The sequence below is a fragment of the Argopecten irradians genome, chromosome 4 (assembly GCF_041381155.1).
Source record: "Argopecten irradians isolate NY chromosome 4, Ai_NY, whole genome shotgun sequence".
Lineage (NCBI taxonomy): Eukaryota > Metazoa > Mollusca > Bivalvia > Pectinida > Pectinidae > Argopecten > Argopecten irradians.
This window is the reverse complement of record NC_091137.1, coordinates 9,072,063-9,088,679: the sequence shown is the minus strand read 5'-3', so window position 1 is coordinate 9,088,679 and position 16,617 is coordinate 9,072,063. Positions and strand designations below refer to the sequence as shown.

At 35.1% G+C, this 16,617-nt stretch overlaps 1 protein-coding gene across 1 annotated transcript; it reads right to left on the bottom strand.

The window, feature by feature from the left end:
- Positions 1-11,137: 11,137 nt before the first annotated feature.
- Positions 11,138-16,109, bottom strand: LOC138320530 (uncharacterized). The gene is made up of 2 exons (XM_069263551.1): positions 14,996-16,109; positions 11,138-12,765 (listed from the first exon to the last, which is right to left on the bottom strand). Exons 1-2 carry the CDS (start codon positions 15,720-15,722, stop codon positions 11,681-11,683), a joined length of 1,812 nt encoding a protein of 603 aa, XP_069119652.1. The 5' UTR covers positions 15,723-16,109; the 3' UTR covers positions 11,138-11,680.
- Positions 16,110-16,617: the final 508 nt, after the last annotated feature.

Sequence of the window (16,617 nt, the reverse complement as noted above, 5' to 3'; positions counted from 1 at the left end):
TTTATTCGACATATCATGACAATTTCATATCAAGAATGACATTACTCAGACTTTCAATTTTAGATTTTAGAATTTTTAGCTAAATTTTCGGAGGGGAATGGGTCCGTTATTCAGCCCCAGATTCTACTGTAGGAAAATCCCTGAAAGGAAAAATAAATTTTTATATCTTACATTTTTTCCTAAGATTTCACGAATAATTATCTACTGCATATATTTATGTACAAAATTCATATGCCTTGAAGGACTTTCAAGTCTAAAGTATATTCGACCTATGATTATGTAAGCAGAACATTTTGCATCCCAACCCAAAACCATCAACATAGCAAATTTGTCTTGTGAAACAAAGGCTTTTCTGTCTGTTTAACCAATATTAGCTTATGAATCACAACAAGAGCATAATGCACAACATTAATTATTGTAAAATACTTCTTTTATATATTTATAGTTATAGCATACCTGTACCAATACAAACTTATTCAACTAGGTATTGAACAAGATTGTAATTCTGTTAAAGTACAAAACGTTTTGGAAAAGTCTTGCAATTCTTTCTTTTCCCGACTCAGAACCTTCTCACTGTGAAGGTCAAGGCCTCCTTAGGTTCAGATCAAAGACAAAGACAAGCAACTTCACATTACGCAGGGATGGTTAAAAATGTAACTAAGTTAGTACAGTAATGTATCAACGAAATAAAATAAACTTTCAAGGATGCTGTACCAAACATGTACATCATGTCAACAACCTAACATTTGGGCAAAAGATATTGGTCAAGCTCAACAAATTTGTGCCAATGACTGGAGTTTACCTTCAGGATAAAAGAGTATATAGTAAAAGGACTGTGACATGTCATATCATGAAAGATTATATTAGACAAAAATAAATTGTGTGTTAGAGTTCAGTTAAGCAGGACTTTGCACAGAGGATGAAACTTACTTATGACATGTTTGTGCTGGAAACAATGGCATTGTGGTAAACAGGGCAAAACTATTGAATTTGGAGAGAGTTGCTGAGTTTGGAGATGGCTGCTCTGTCTGACCTTACTGTAATTTGAAGACCTATGAATCTGTATATGTAGGAAATATAATCCTAGGGTTATATACTGTGGTTTCATATCCTAATTTAATTCTACCAATGTCTAGATGTCTGGGCTTCTCACGAGCATCAAATGCCATTATACATATCTTGTTCTTTAGATTACTGCCATTGTGTACCAGCTAGGACAAACAGTTAAACACTACTATTTCAGAATCTGTCACCATTTATATACGATGGACATACGGTTAAACTTTACTGTTTTTCAGAATCTGTCATCATTTACATATGATGAACCTAAATTTACACTTTACTGTATTTCAGAACCTTTTACTGTTTATATGAATGGGATTGTTATCAGATTTTCTGTCTGATAGTACAGGTGCATGCTGCCTCAGAGAATGAATTTAAGATTTACAGTATTTAAGACATAACAAACCTTGAAACCTTGCTGTAGTTAATTACAAAATCAAAAATTCATTACTGTGGGAACTTGTTTCTCTTCCTGAATTGGCAAAGAGCATATAAAAGCATATGTGATTCGGGCTGTATCAGTGCAAAGGTTATTATTAAAGTTACTACAGTCTATAATTGAATTTTCTGGAAGAAAATGAGAAATTCCTAATTGAAAAGTTCAATATACTATGGTTTTATATGTGCATGTTCTTTGATAAGATATTTATTCTTGGTAAATACTACCACAATTGATTTAGCTGTAAATGACTCCTTTCCATTCGAATTCAAACACAAACCTCTTATCATTATCCACATCTTCATTAAGATCAAAAAGTTACATAGTCTATGAACCTTCCCAAACTTTTATAAGACAATTTTTAGCTCACCTGGCCTGATCATGAAGAGCAAAATTTGGCCAGAAACATCCTTGGGGAAAGGGAAACAGAATTTATATAAATTTTGGCTCTGACCCCCCAAGGCCAGGAGGGGTGGGGCCCAATAGGGGAATTAGAGGTAAATCCTTTCAATTGCTATTAATCATAGAGTTCTACATGGATTGTAACAAAATTTGGCTCGAAATATCCTCTCGGGAAGGGGAACAGAATATGTATAAATTTTGGCAGGAGGGGTGGGCTTGAAAGTGGGAATAGAGGTAAATATTTAAATTCCTTTGGAAGAAAACCAATGAACCTGTATTCAGAACATTACTTCGCATTACAAACCAGGTGAGCAATACAGGCTCTCTGGGCCCCTTGTTCATATAGGGTTGGTGACTACCAAATGCCTGATGGAAACCATGTCTGACGTACAACTTACATTGAATCCTGCCAATAACAACCACCAAATACACAGTAATGTATTGAACACCACATCTAATTTGCTATAGAACTCTGTACTGGTTGATAGGTAAATCTGAACAATTTGACATGCTAAAAAACCACAGAGTCGATTTCATAACTCCGATTGATTCACATTAAGACATTTTCCTAATTTAATAATCCGTCAGACCCATTTTCCAACATTTCTTTATTTCCGTGTCGGTATCATGCCTGAATCTGTTAGGAATCTGATTCATTTGAATGTTTTGTGATTGACATGCTATCGTTTCTATTCCATGATTTCCCCCTTAATGTTACTCATATTGTGTATTGATCCCTTAACTTCCGATTTTAAGGAAACTTTTCTTGTCTTCCATTTAAAACATGAGCACAGGAAATGACAAAAAGAGGTTACAATGAATGGCCAATAAAAACCTTCTAGCACAGATTTCAATGTTGCATCATTGGATATTTGATTTTAATATCATGAAGTTCCATTATATTACCATTATATACTTGATTCAAATAAAACCTAAGCTTATTTGAACACTACCCCCTGTCATTCAATAACAACTTACTTCAATGGCAGCTTAATTAAAGAATTTCACAAGTTCAAAAGATTAACATAAATTTCAAACAGAAACTGTTACAGATGATTAAACAGAACTCTCTCTCGGCATTCATCAGTATCTGATAAACGTCCTCTTAGATATCTCTTTTACTTCATATCAAAATACAGGCCCGACAGCAAGCATTAACTGATATTAAACATATCAAGCAGATTTCAATTAATATAATTTGACATCACAAAACAAGTTACATATTTATCCTAAATGCAAATAGACTTCGGATTTATATTCAGCAGACAATTAAATTTCATTTTTTTTCCAAAACAAGATTTTTTTTAATATTGAATAAATGCTGTTGAAATGGTGTTATTGAATGCATCTTTATTGCTCAGCTTTATTATATGCCTTGAAATTACCTCTACCCAGAGTTGTCTATTATACACTTCTGATAACAGCTTTTAATTCAAAATAACGAAGACACAATTTTGCAATAAATTTTGCATACAATGTGAGGATTTTTTTTTAATCTACATCCAGCATACTCTGAATACTCTTCATTTGTTGGGTGTAAAGGAGGTGGGATTGGGGTGGGATTTGTTCAAATTCCCTTTAAAATCAACAATTTTTTTTCTTTCTTTTGTGAATCAATTTATGTGCAACTCGCGCATTTGTATAAGCGTATTTACTAGCTAATAAAATACTAGAACGAATATACGTACCCTGCCTACTATACCTTTCGGCCGGATACGAATTGGTCCCTATGTAAAAAAAATCACTCAGGCACAATTTTCTTTGCTTTCTTGTTGGTTTCAAAATATTATTCTGTATACATGCATTTAAATACTACTTTGTCTGAAACAAACATAACAACCATTCTTAATATCTACTGTACTGCTCTCAAGAGGTCAAATTTACAATCTGTAGACTTGCCGTATAATTGTCTTTCGAAAAGGCCTTCACATCTTTATGCCAAAAATATCTCATTGTGAATTTATACTTTATAGGTTCAATTCTATTGCCTAGTAGGTAAGTGATATAAAACAAGAACGATAAAATACGTTTAATAATGATTTGCAATTTTGCATAATCATTACTTTGCTCCATTAGCAGTAATAGGCACCAATTGCAGCTCTAAAGACGACATAATTATCTGTCTAGAAGTCTTTTAGCTACAATATTGTAGCTACTAAAATACTACCAACTCCATATCACCTTCAGGGAATATCACCAGGAACTTATAGAAAGCCAGAGTTCAACCAAGGTGTGATTCCAAGTGAAGGCATTAACCTCATTTCATTGATTGTATGCTCTAATTATATATATTAAAGGCAAAACTGAGAGACAATCAATTACCATATCATATGTTAATGGAAGGGTTTGTTTGATTAGTAAAATCTTAATATTGTAAAAGTATTTATTCTAGCATTTATCCCATATTGTATTTGCCTTTATTAGCATCCAGGGCACATAAAGGATTGTAACAAAGGGGCGCTTATTAGGGAACCAAAATGAACACTGTGGACAATAAAACTCTAGGCATAAATGACCATTGGTCAGTGAAGTCACGTGCGTGATAGCTTAATTAGACACAAGCTATACATAGGCTTAATGAACATTGTAGGATGCATATCAATTAGCAAATATGTAAATGTACAAGAATGACCAAGTGTTGTGTCTGTCACGATAAACATTTTTATGCCTTCCTTCCTTTGAGACTCCATCATTATTATGTCGTTTGTTTATTAGTTTAACATCCTATTAACAGCCAGGGGCCTGTAAGGATGTGCCAGGTTTGTTGGTGGAGGAAAGCCGGAGTACCCGGAGAAAAACCACCAACCAGCAGTTAGTACCTGGCAACTGCCCCACATGGGATTTGAACTTGCGACCCAGAGGTGGAGGGCTTGTGGTATTATGTCGAGACATCTTAACCACTCGGCCACCTCAGCCCCATGTTGTATATTCGTGCAAGTTTACATGTCATAACATGACTTTCAAGTAATTTGGATAAGAATGTCGATGTTATAAGATCACACAGTTTAACATTGTTAAATCCTTAGGATGGGGGGCATTTATAATAACTTCAACTCCTTCAAAAGAGGGAAGAGGTGGGGTTTTTTTGGGGGGTGGGGGGGGGGGGGGTAGGGGAGATGAACGGGGAGGTGCACTAATTACAGTGAATTCGGTATCTCAGAACTTTTTGTACCTTCAAATTATAATAATGATAATTGCATTTTACAATAAAAAAATTCTGACAACCTATTCTAAAACAATTTTGATAAAAAAATCTGTGGGCAGAAAAAGGGTCAAAAACCATAGAATCATTCAAAATTACTATTTTTGAAATCAAGCACTTTTAATATTCACACCATACAGATTGCTGTTTTGAAGTGCTTTTAAGAAGACATCATTGGTTGAGCAGAAACACAACAGTTCTACCAATTCAATATGTGATATTTCACTTGTCCATATTCATTTGATAAAATTAATAACTTTTGGCAAGACATATGGCATATGCACTTGTAGGTTTGATTACCCTTGTTGGGCATGTAGTGAGGTATTGACAATACAACATGCTGTTTTTTATCCTGCTTAGAAGCAATAGAAAACACAGGTCTGTTTCTAGCTATGAACTTTAATTAATACAGGGAGTGGGAGATATGACATCTTCCCTAATTATTTCACAGTTTCATATGATGTTTTCACAACTCTAAAGCTGATAACTTCAGTAAAACTCAAGAGGCAATAAATCTCAGACTTGATTGTCCTAACAACCAATCTCAATTGTATTGAAACTAATTTTTAAATTTCTCACTTTCCTCAAAAACAATTTCTTCATTTTGGTCCTTTGGGGTTTCCTTTTCTAATCTTTTTATTTTTACTGTTCTACTTCTGAATCATGTTAGCCGATACATATAGGATATTATACAATTATAATCAGTTTTTGGAATTTTTATCAGATAGCTGCCATAGGTTTTTAAGACATCTTTTGCCTTTTTTAAACAATTCTATTATGGGAAAGAGTTGTCCCAGTTGATATGAGTACTACAATCAAATTCACCTCTGGACATGGGAGTCTATCACTATTTTGTGGAAAAATCAGTTAACACTATAATTAACTTACTCACCCCTGAAAATTCACTATGAACTGTTCCAGTCTTGTATTAGAAGAGTTCAAATGTGTCTTTAGGGGTGAATGAGTTAAGTAAAAGTAAACATCGTCTCCATGTGGTAGTCACAGAATGGCTACTTTCATGGAATTCTTTTTCTTTTTGAATGAGTTAAGTGACATAAAAGTAAGCATCGTCTCCATGTGGTAGTCATAGAATGGCTACTTTCATGGAATTCTTTTTCTTTTTGAATGAGTTAAGTGACATAAAAGTAAGCATCGTCTCCATGTGGTAGTCACAGAATGGCTACTTTCATGGAATTCTTTTTCTTTTTTGAATGAGTTAAGTGACATAAAAGTAAACATCGTCTCCATGTGGTAGTCATAGAATGGCTACTTTCATGGAATTCTTTTTCTTTTTGAATGAGTTAAGTGACATAAAAGTAAACATCGTCTCCATGTGGTAGTCACAGAATGGCTACTTTCATGGAATTCTTTTTCTTTTTGAATGAGTTAAGTGACATAAAAGTAAGCATCGTCTCCATGTGGTAGTCATAGAATGGCTACTTTCATGGAATTCTTTTTCTTTTTGAATGAGTTAAGTGACATAAAAGTAAGCATCGTCTCCATGTGGTAGTCATAGAATGGCTACTTTCATGGAATTTTTTTTTTTTTTTTGATTGAGTAAAGTGACATAAAAGTAAGCATTGTCTCCATGTGGTAGTCATAGAATGGCTACTTTCATGGAATTCCTTTAAAGCATACAATGGTTATCAGGTTTCCACACTAATGGCATCCTGATTGATCAGAAAGGCTTCCACATACTGCCAAACCACAACTCGGAAGAAGATTTTTGTAATTCCATTTCCAAGATCACATCCATACTCTAGAGAATTATGTAACGTTAGCTGTCTATCGTCAATAGGAACCTCATTATATGTTTTTCTCTGTTTAATTATCGTCTAGTGCCCAACAAACTACAGTGTATGCAGAGGAAAGGGAGATAACTCATTTATACCATTTGTTTTAGAGTTGCATCAGCATTAATGGTACTTGGTCTTTTGAAGTTAAGATCTGGAAGGAAACTTAAACAAAACAAAAGTTACTACATTGTTCACTCAGTCTGACTTAACATCACTAGAAAAGAGAATACAGAGGATTCCGCGTATTTGAATAAGTCATTTTCCAGAAGAAAATATTCAAATAATCGGAGTGTTTGAATAGGGGGAGATGGCATTTTGTACCTCCATTTGACAACCCCCCCACACACACACATACATGTGACCAGGCAAATATAAGTAAATTATTTACACTTGAAATGAACAAAAAGTAATTATTTTCAAAGCTATAAATCGATTTAATTGTTTAATAATAAAAAATATTCCAATGTCAGATTCTTGTTTAAGTTAGATCGACACATGAATCTTTGAGAAAAAGCTAGACAATCGATATCAAATGCAATAGCTAAACATAATGAATTTGTGGCTGCAAATATTTACATATCAATTCTGAAACTAAATAATAAACAAATTTACGTACGTTTGCCTGGCAAAATTAGCTTACGATCGTAATTAAACTTCGAAGTGCCAATCAACTAGCAGTGGTGTTTTGACACATGTGTATGAATTCTAAAATGGCGGTAGGTGATGAAGCCATGCGTTCACTGGACATAAATGTGTTTTGGGAATTCTTCCTGTATTGTTGATCGATGCGGCGGAATTTACAAAATTAAAGCATATTTAAGTACCAATGAAACAACGTAGCAAGTATCATTTGTATCCATATCCATTCATATCCGCTTGATATGCACATGTCTGGTGTATTCAAAAAGTGTCTGGTTGAAGGAGACTACCCATAAATGGCTGTTGTTTAGCAAACTAAGGTAAGTTATGTTAATAAATAAACATATTTTAAAGTGCAAATGCTTTAATTAGATGTTTGAGTCAGTGATTATACTAAAGTAATGATCTACCGCTGCTGATTTAAATCGTAACAGCATGGAATACCTTTGCGGATTCATGCATAAAATAAGAAGCCATACGGTAACGTTAATCTGTCACCATGATGATTTCTAGTAAAAGCGAAGTGTCTTGAAACATATATCGGCGAATTTCGCCAAAACTATATTGCAAAATTGAAAAATATTCGATTTTGTTTTTAGAGTTTCACAGATATTTTATTCGCATAACCGGAGGTCAAGTAAAAAGTTTATTCAAATACACAGAGTTGAAAAACAAAGATAAAGAAAGAATTTTATACAAATAACCGAAATATTCGAATAACCGTTATTCGATTATGTGGAGTCCTCTGTATCAATATATACCAGAAACCAAAAGGGGAGATAAATACATTGTTCACTCAGTTTGACTCAACATAGCTAGAAAAGTGAATATCATTAGGTTCCAGAAACTTAAGGGGGAGCTAATTAAAGATAATCAAATGGCAGATAATATCAATGATATCAGGAACCTAAAGGGAGATAATCATATATGTAGGGGAATTTTTTATCAGAATTTTATCTTGGATTTTGCTTTCAATACATGACAGTATAAAAGTTTCCAATATTTTTTTTGTAATTGAGACGTACATTTTTTATTCAATAATTTTTTTTTTATTTTCAGTAAATTCATCTATCCTTTTATTGTTTAACATCATTACTTCATTAACTTATATCTAGTTAGAATAAAAGGTAAAAACCTGATACTGACACTTGAAGGCCATCCTAAGCATGACAATCACCACAATTGAAAATCATTCTTTCATTCTAAATAATTGGAAATGACCTTGACACTTCAGGAATTAATGTTTTGAAAATTGTTATTTTTATATGAAACAAAATGAACTTCCTCCAAAATGAACAAATGTCCTAGGTATGATATTATTTTGATAACATATCCCTCCAGCACTTGATAAAAATATTCTGATGTAACCAGATAAGTTGACTCATAATAAAATAACCTGGTTCTATATTATAACATTAATACAGTTCACCGACAAAAGATAAAACAATTAATGTCCAAGGTCAAGTTGGTAGAAAATCAATAAGAAATTTCAACTCTCATTTCCTGTAGTGTATCAAATACCTGTCGAGGGAGTTTAGACCAGTACCACATTCAGAAGGTAAAATACAGAATGATGTATTCTACGTCATTAGGAAGAGTGGAGTAGCGTGGAAAAGAGGAAACTATTCTGTAATGGATTGCCTTCCGGTATATACTGGAGGATGAAGCCACAATAAAGCCTTCCTTGATCTGTACCGACAGATCTTAATGATACTTCAACACATATAGGTTAATCTAATCAACAAATTTTATAACATCAATTGAAATATATTTCATTCTAATCAATTTATGTACATGCGTCTATAACCGAGATGCTCACGTTCTTCTGTGTGTCTTATAGTTAATAAGAAGTTTTCACATAACTGACCTCCATAGTAACTTGATTTGTCATTTATTCAAATGACTCGGAAATCTCTGCCTTATTAGGCAATCATAACCATCTGCCAATAAACCTATCTGGTCATCAATGATCGACCCAGTCCAATGCCAACCACTACACAAGCAATATCTTTATATTCTAGAATTCACAATCAAAGTGGTGAATAGCAATCTATTATAGAATTAAAAACAAAGACATTAGATTCAGTTCTGAACATTGTATTGCTATAAAGATATATATATACATAATGACAAAATGAACTCATAATCATAACTAGAACACTGACACGTCATAAAGGGCCCCGCTATGTGTCTGACGTGCTTAAGTGAAAAAGTAGTATTTTGACAACGAATTCTTCCGTGTTAGCTATATGTTGCTAATAAATAATTAATGTCAACATTAATTGGGAAACCGATGATGGTACATTATTATAATTCTTTGGAAATATTATAATTCTTTGGAAAAAGTCTTCCAAGTATTTAACTTGAATCCTGATTCCAAGCTAACATTACATTAAGAGCATACAATTAACTCAAATACCCCTTTTAAACAAGGTAAACCTCATAGTTTGCTGAAGAAACACATAACAAATGTGAAAGGAAGGGAATAAAGGTCTTGCTCAAATATTTTAATCATGTAAAAGGTTTTTTTCCATTAGAGTTGTATCTGCAAATAAACTCTGTGGAATGGTATATCTAATCATATCATGTAGCCATTTTGATTCAAATCATATTGACTTTAATTAATATATTAAGCAATGAATAATTTTATTTATTATGTCATAACAAATTGTTAATAAGTCCAAAAATGGAAAATGTCAACCTTTGATGCAGTGACCCCATGATCTTACCTTTGGTCAGTCAAACCTTTGGTGAGTTGACTTCTTGTTTAATTCTGAACAACTCTGCTTCATTATAAATGTTGTAGCAAAATGTTCATGAGAAAATAATTTTTTTAAATTTGACCTTGACCTTTGACTTAGTAACCTTGGCCCATGACCTTACCTTTGGACAGTCAACTCCTTGTTTAATTCTGAACAACTTTGCATCATAATGTTATAACAAAATGTTTATCAGTTAAGAGCAACAACATTGTGATTTTTTTAAATGTTAAAATCCAAGATGGCCGATTTTTTAATTTAATTTCAGCCTGAAAAATTACCAAGCAGATCTAGGATGGATGGGGAATCATCATGTAAAATATGGGGAAAATACTCCACTCCCTTCCATCATTTATGTGCAAAAGAAAAAAAACGGACAGACGGACGGACGGACAGACGGACAGACAGACAGACAGACAGACGGACGGACGGACGGACAACCTGATTACTATAGGGCACCCGCATCTCGATGCGGGGCCCTAATGATGATTCTGAAATAGTTAGATATTAGTAACTGTTGCTGTGATATAAAAATAATTTGGCTTGAAGACTGACTCAGCTGTTTTGATGATAGAACTGAAGTTAAACAAATAACTTATACTACAATATAACTACAGTATAATTATCTATATATGTATGGCTTAGAATTGAGATCTCTACCCGTGGGGTAAATAATCTACCACTACAGCTGGTGCAGCGCTACAACGATGGTTGCAGAATTCCTCACACATACTTAAAACATATATACATATCATAAATTATCACACATTAGGAAATTGTACCACTGGAGTGCAATCTCATCAGTATACATGATATACCGTACAACGATGGTTGTATGTACCGATACCAAGTATTGGAAACTCAACAGTTTGTAAAATTCCCCAGTATAACTGTGTATACTGTACAACGTTGGTTGTAAATACTGTGATAAGTTCTTATTGTTATGATTATAATGTAAATGAATAATGCAACTTTCTTTGGGAAGATTGATGTATGCATCAAAAATCCATAACGAAGCAGTTAACGCAGTTAAACAGCTGAGTGTCCCCAAAGAAAGAAGTTTTAGTTAGAATATAAGAGAAGTGAAGTGGAGAAACATAAATTGTTTATATATTTAACTCTTACAAAAGAAGTACAAATACATATAAGTAATAACGATATATTGTCATGGTAACACAATATGTAAAATTTAAGAACTAAAACTACACATAACGTAAAATCAAGAACTAAAACTACACATCTAACAAGTTATATATTGTAATATAATTCTAATGCTAAAAATGAAAAATATTTGATTGATCACAAGTTGTAAAAATAACAACTGGTAGCAAGCAGTCCTACCGGGAGAACTTATAGATGGCATGACCATAATGTTTAAAGATTAACTGTTTGTCATAGAAAATTGAGCTGTCTTTATGATAGAGTCACTGGTATGAATGTATCGACAGTATGATTCTGATGTCCATCTACCCATCGTTTTGATAAGATGGTCTTCCATTCTGTTGCTAGCAGCAGTAGTTGCTGCTCCTATTCTAAAAGAATGTCCATTATATAAATCTTGTGGTAATCCACATGCATTTAAGGAAGATCTAAGCTTTTCAATAAAGTTATTTCTTGTTAAAGGCTTATGACCTTCTTGTACAAACAAAGGCTGTGTTGGACTAGCCTGGTGGACATGTAGTCGTTGCTCCACATACAGGTCTAATGCACACTTAGGGCAAATGGTAGTGTTGTTGCAAAAGAACTTAATATTAACACCATGTCTAAATGGATCAGTTTTTGATTGTTTAAGGCGAAGTACTGTAACATCCTTGCTGACTGTCACATCACCAACAGTAACATTAACGTTTGGATCGAAAGTAGAGTTACACGAAAATTCACCACACCTCATAAACCCGAAAAAAGCTATGATACACACTGTACGCATCGTCTTGTCAATTTCACCGCAGAACAAGCCACTCTGAAATCTGTTACAGATCTGAGATAGAACGCTAAAAGTAATGGGGTATCTGGGACGTCTGGAACTACACAAATCTGTTCGTTTGATTCCATTCAAAGCCATTTGTAGCCTTGGAAGAACTCCTGTACGACCTATGTCAAAGTTTGAGTCTGTGGCATAAAATGGACTAGGAACTCCTTTGGATAGATAAGTGAAGCGTATACCGCACAAGTATAGCTTGATAGTTGTATATTTCACTTTGAGAAATTTATGACAATACGTTACAAAATATATCAACATCTGTTCTGATATTGGTGGTAAAATTGAGTTAAACACCACATTGTTCATGGCACAATATCGTTCATACCACCGAAATCCTGTGTCGTACACCTTCCTGGTATTCTGCGACACAGAATTGGAAACTAACTGTTGAGATGACTCTTGGAATTCCACATTACTTCTGAGACTGGGGGGCAGATACATGGGGTTGGACGAGCTGTAGGCGCCAGCTGACGAAACCTGTTCATCTGCAAACGAGATAAAGAATCTGCTATAGAATTGTCTTTACCTGGTACATGTTCGGCATATATAGAAAAGTTACCTTTTAAAGCACATCAGGTAAGTCGTCTCATTAACAACATGATTGAAAGCACCTTAGAACGGCCTTTACATATAATGGATACTGTTGCAGCATTGTCACAATAGAATAGAATACGTTTATTGGTCCAGAAATGTCCCCATAAAATCGCTGCCACTACAATGGGGTACAATTCCTGGAAAGCCATTGACATTTTGTCGTCAGTCAGCAAGGGAATGTCTGAAGGCCAAGTTTCACAAAACCAAAAATCTTGAAAAATACCACCGTGTCCAATGGTAGACGCTGCGTCAGTATATAATGACATATCGGTGGCTTTCGTTATTGATATGTCGTGAAACATAGAAACACCATTCCATTGTTGTAGAAATAGAGTCCACATGTGTATGTCCTCACGACACTGTGCACCCAGGTGTACAAAGTGGTGAAGTTCTCTGACCGATGAAGCCATAGCTAATAAGTAACTAATGAACGATCTCCCACTTGGAATCACGCGACTCGCAAACGCAAGATGACCGAGCAATTGTAAAAGTTCTCTCTTGGTACAATTTTTGCGTGTTGAAAACTCTTTTAACAGTTGTCCTATTCTCTCTAACTTTTGTTGTGGTAATCTAGGTTCCATTTTATCAGAGTCTAAAATGATCCCTAAATATTCAATCACTGTTGTAGGACCTGTAGTTTTGTGTTGAGCTATGGGAATATTGAGTTTCTTGAACAAAAACATAAGCTTTTCCATAGTCTGGTCCGCTGGAGCACTTGGCTTATCGATGGTGAGAAAATCGTCAAGTAAATGCAATATAAAGTTAATATTGTATCTGTGTTCCGCAATCCAACAGATAGCTGATGACAGCTGATCGAAAATTTTGGGGCTGGATCGGCACCCGAACGCCAAGCAATTGTAAAAATAGTATTTGTCTAGCCACTTAACACAGAATAAATGGTACTCTGAAGGAGAAATTGGAATCACTTTGAAAGCGTCAGAGATATCAGTTTTACACATTAAAGAACCACTGCCGTATTTGACGATCTGTTTAATGGCGTTGTCTATTCGCACGTAGGTTAAAGAACATTCCTCCTTGTCTATCAAATCATTGATGCTTGTTATCGTTGTGTGGAGAGGATAAGTCAAGAATCAAACGCTTTTTATTTTGAATATTTGCCTGTCGCGACACCTATTGGAGACACACGATAAGAGTCGAAAGGTGGATTATCAAATGGACCACTTATAAAACCTTTGGATACTTCTAATTCTAACAGTTGAGTTACAACATCGTGTTGACGAAGTGCTGACTGTAAGTTTTTACATTCTTTCATTGGAAGATCGGTATTCTTGACTTTAGTGTTGAAACCATAACGCAAGCCGTTCACCAAATAATTTACGAATGCTTTGTCTGGATGTGATGAAAGTTCATATTGTAATTGATCAATATTCACAGGGGTGTTAACCGTAAAGTTCGGTAATGTAGAGTTGGAAGTGCCAAATATATCTACAGATAGTCAGTTTTTCTTTTTTGACTGGGAAAGGTTGTGATCTTTGCATTCCCCTAATTTGTGTGATAAGTCTTTACATTGTGAACACACGTGACTATATGGACAGGATTCACGACAACAACCATTGTTGGAATTGAAGTTATTACAAATCTCAACCCCGTTGTTGAACATACGTTTCCTCCCATGTTTGTCGACATCAGTTGACCTGTTATAGTTATGTGTTCTCGCACCATCTTGCTGACTTTTGTCATTCGCAACGAATCGCGGGCAAAAGTGGGTATCATGAGTTGATTCATTACATATAGAACAGCTTCGTGACTTAGATCCTGCAGTGACCATTTGTATAAGATCACGATCCCGAATTGACCAATCTAACTTCATACCATGCAGTTGCATGGCATTGGCACTCTTCAAAGAAAAAAGTTTATGGTACTCGTAGAATTTCGAGCCATATGTATTGAACAGATTGACGATGATCGCCTCGTACTGGTCGAGCTCTTCACGACGATCGGGGTAGACTTGGCACATAGTACGTTTGTACCTGCCGAAGGCCGTTATGAATTCGCCGATCGTGAGAGTTTTTCTCAATCTGATGTCATTGCGATGTTTGTCGGAGTGTTCATGTAATTCATAGTATGGGATCAATAATGTGGCAAGATTTACATCCCTACCTTCTATGATCTGTCTGCGTAGCGAAGGTGCCATGAGGTCCATATGAGGGATGTCCTCCGGTGACACACCATACGATCGCCTAGTTTGTTGTTCTCTGCTAGCGAAACTGTCATGTCGAGCTGAGTACACATCCGCCAATGTCGGTAGTGACTTCTGTTTATCTTCATTGTTGATAAGTTTAGTCATAACAGCTTGCATACCTGTCATAGTGTCTACTAAAGCTTGTATCACTGTTGGAGAAGTGATATTGGCAGCCATATTGTTTCCGGGACCGGAACTACCGGATGTAGTGTTATCAGTTATATCGTTGCGCGCACTGACCGAATCACCTCTTTGTTCATGATCGTCGCGCACTGTAACATAGGGCACATTGTTGTAATCACGCACTGTTGATTCTTCCGGAGAACTATTTGCAGTCAATCTTGACTGTACCGTATCTACTCGAATTGTGTCCGACGTAGGACCTGTAGAGTTCGTAGGTCTCGGAATTCTTGACTGTCTCCGTAACATCGGAACACTGTTCGTCGTCTGTGATGAAAAGTTATTCCTCGATCTGTTTAAAACGTTATCCACATACAAATTTCGTAGTGTACTCAGAGTAAATGTAGGAGAAGTCACTAAGCCAACCAAGGAAAGTTCATGGCGAAGTTTAACTTTACTCCAGTTCAAATTATTGTCCATATCCAGCGTAGTATCACCAGTTCTTTGTCTCTTTTTTGGACCCATCTTGGGAGTCAATAAAAATCACTAATAAAGTCAAAATCTGAGTTCAGAAATACACACGATCGTTGCGTAGCAAAGATCGAATGTTAATCCATGCTTTACAAGAAAATGTTGCAGTCTAATGATGATATGAGGGAAGATGATGAAAGATTGAAAAGTTAATTATGGTTTGGTTCTGCTGCTGGTCAGCCCTGGGCGAAATCTGACCGATCACGTGACTTGGCTCCCAGAGGTTCTGGGCTGCTTTGCACACGGCCCTACACAAAATCTCGTACCTCTAACAAGATGTATATTATATATGTGTATGTATACGCATTCGTATATGCCTAAGTGAGTACAACAGAAGCATATCCATTCCAGTCTTTCAATGCCATAAACCACACTTAAAACATTAAGCTTCAAATTATAGAAAGATATATCAAAGAGCCTTGAACTATAGACTAGGGCTAATTCATTATAGTCTGTATTTTGACACAGATACATTGGCTGTATAGATTCATGAACTCACTTATCTATGACTGATCAAAGGTATCATTAAGCCTTATAACAAAGATTAAATTAGGACGCCAGACCACTGGACAAAATGTACCCCTGACCAGGTATAGAGATACTAAAAGGTAAAATACAATACAGTAAAACATGCATTAATCTGTACTGCGACCACCTGCTTAATAAGACCACATTCTTCTTAGTCCCTTATTATGACCATGCAATTCTAATTGAAGTTGATCTGCACATCAACATCAAGATCACTTGGCAATGAAATTTACATTGATTGTTTGGGTGGTCACTTTACAGACATGTTGAACTGTATATGTAGCCCCCACCCCTTATTTACACCAATGAGAGTATATAAATTTAAGTCAAGCAGCTAGAGTGATGATGGAATTCTATTTTG

Coding starts and splice junctions, on each gene's coding strand:
- LOC138320530 (XM_069263551.1), bottom strand. CDS start 15,722: ATGGGTCCAAAAAAGAGACAAAGAACTGGTGATACTACGCTGGATATG. Junction 12,766..14,995: donor ACGCAGACAGATCATAGAAG/GTAGGGATGTAA, acceptor TCTCGTTTGCAG/ATGAACAGGTTTCGTCAGCT.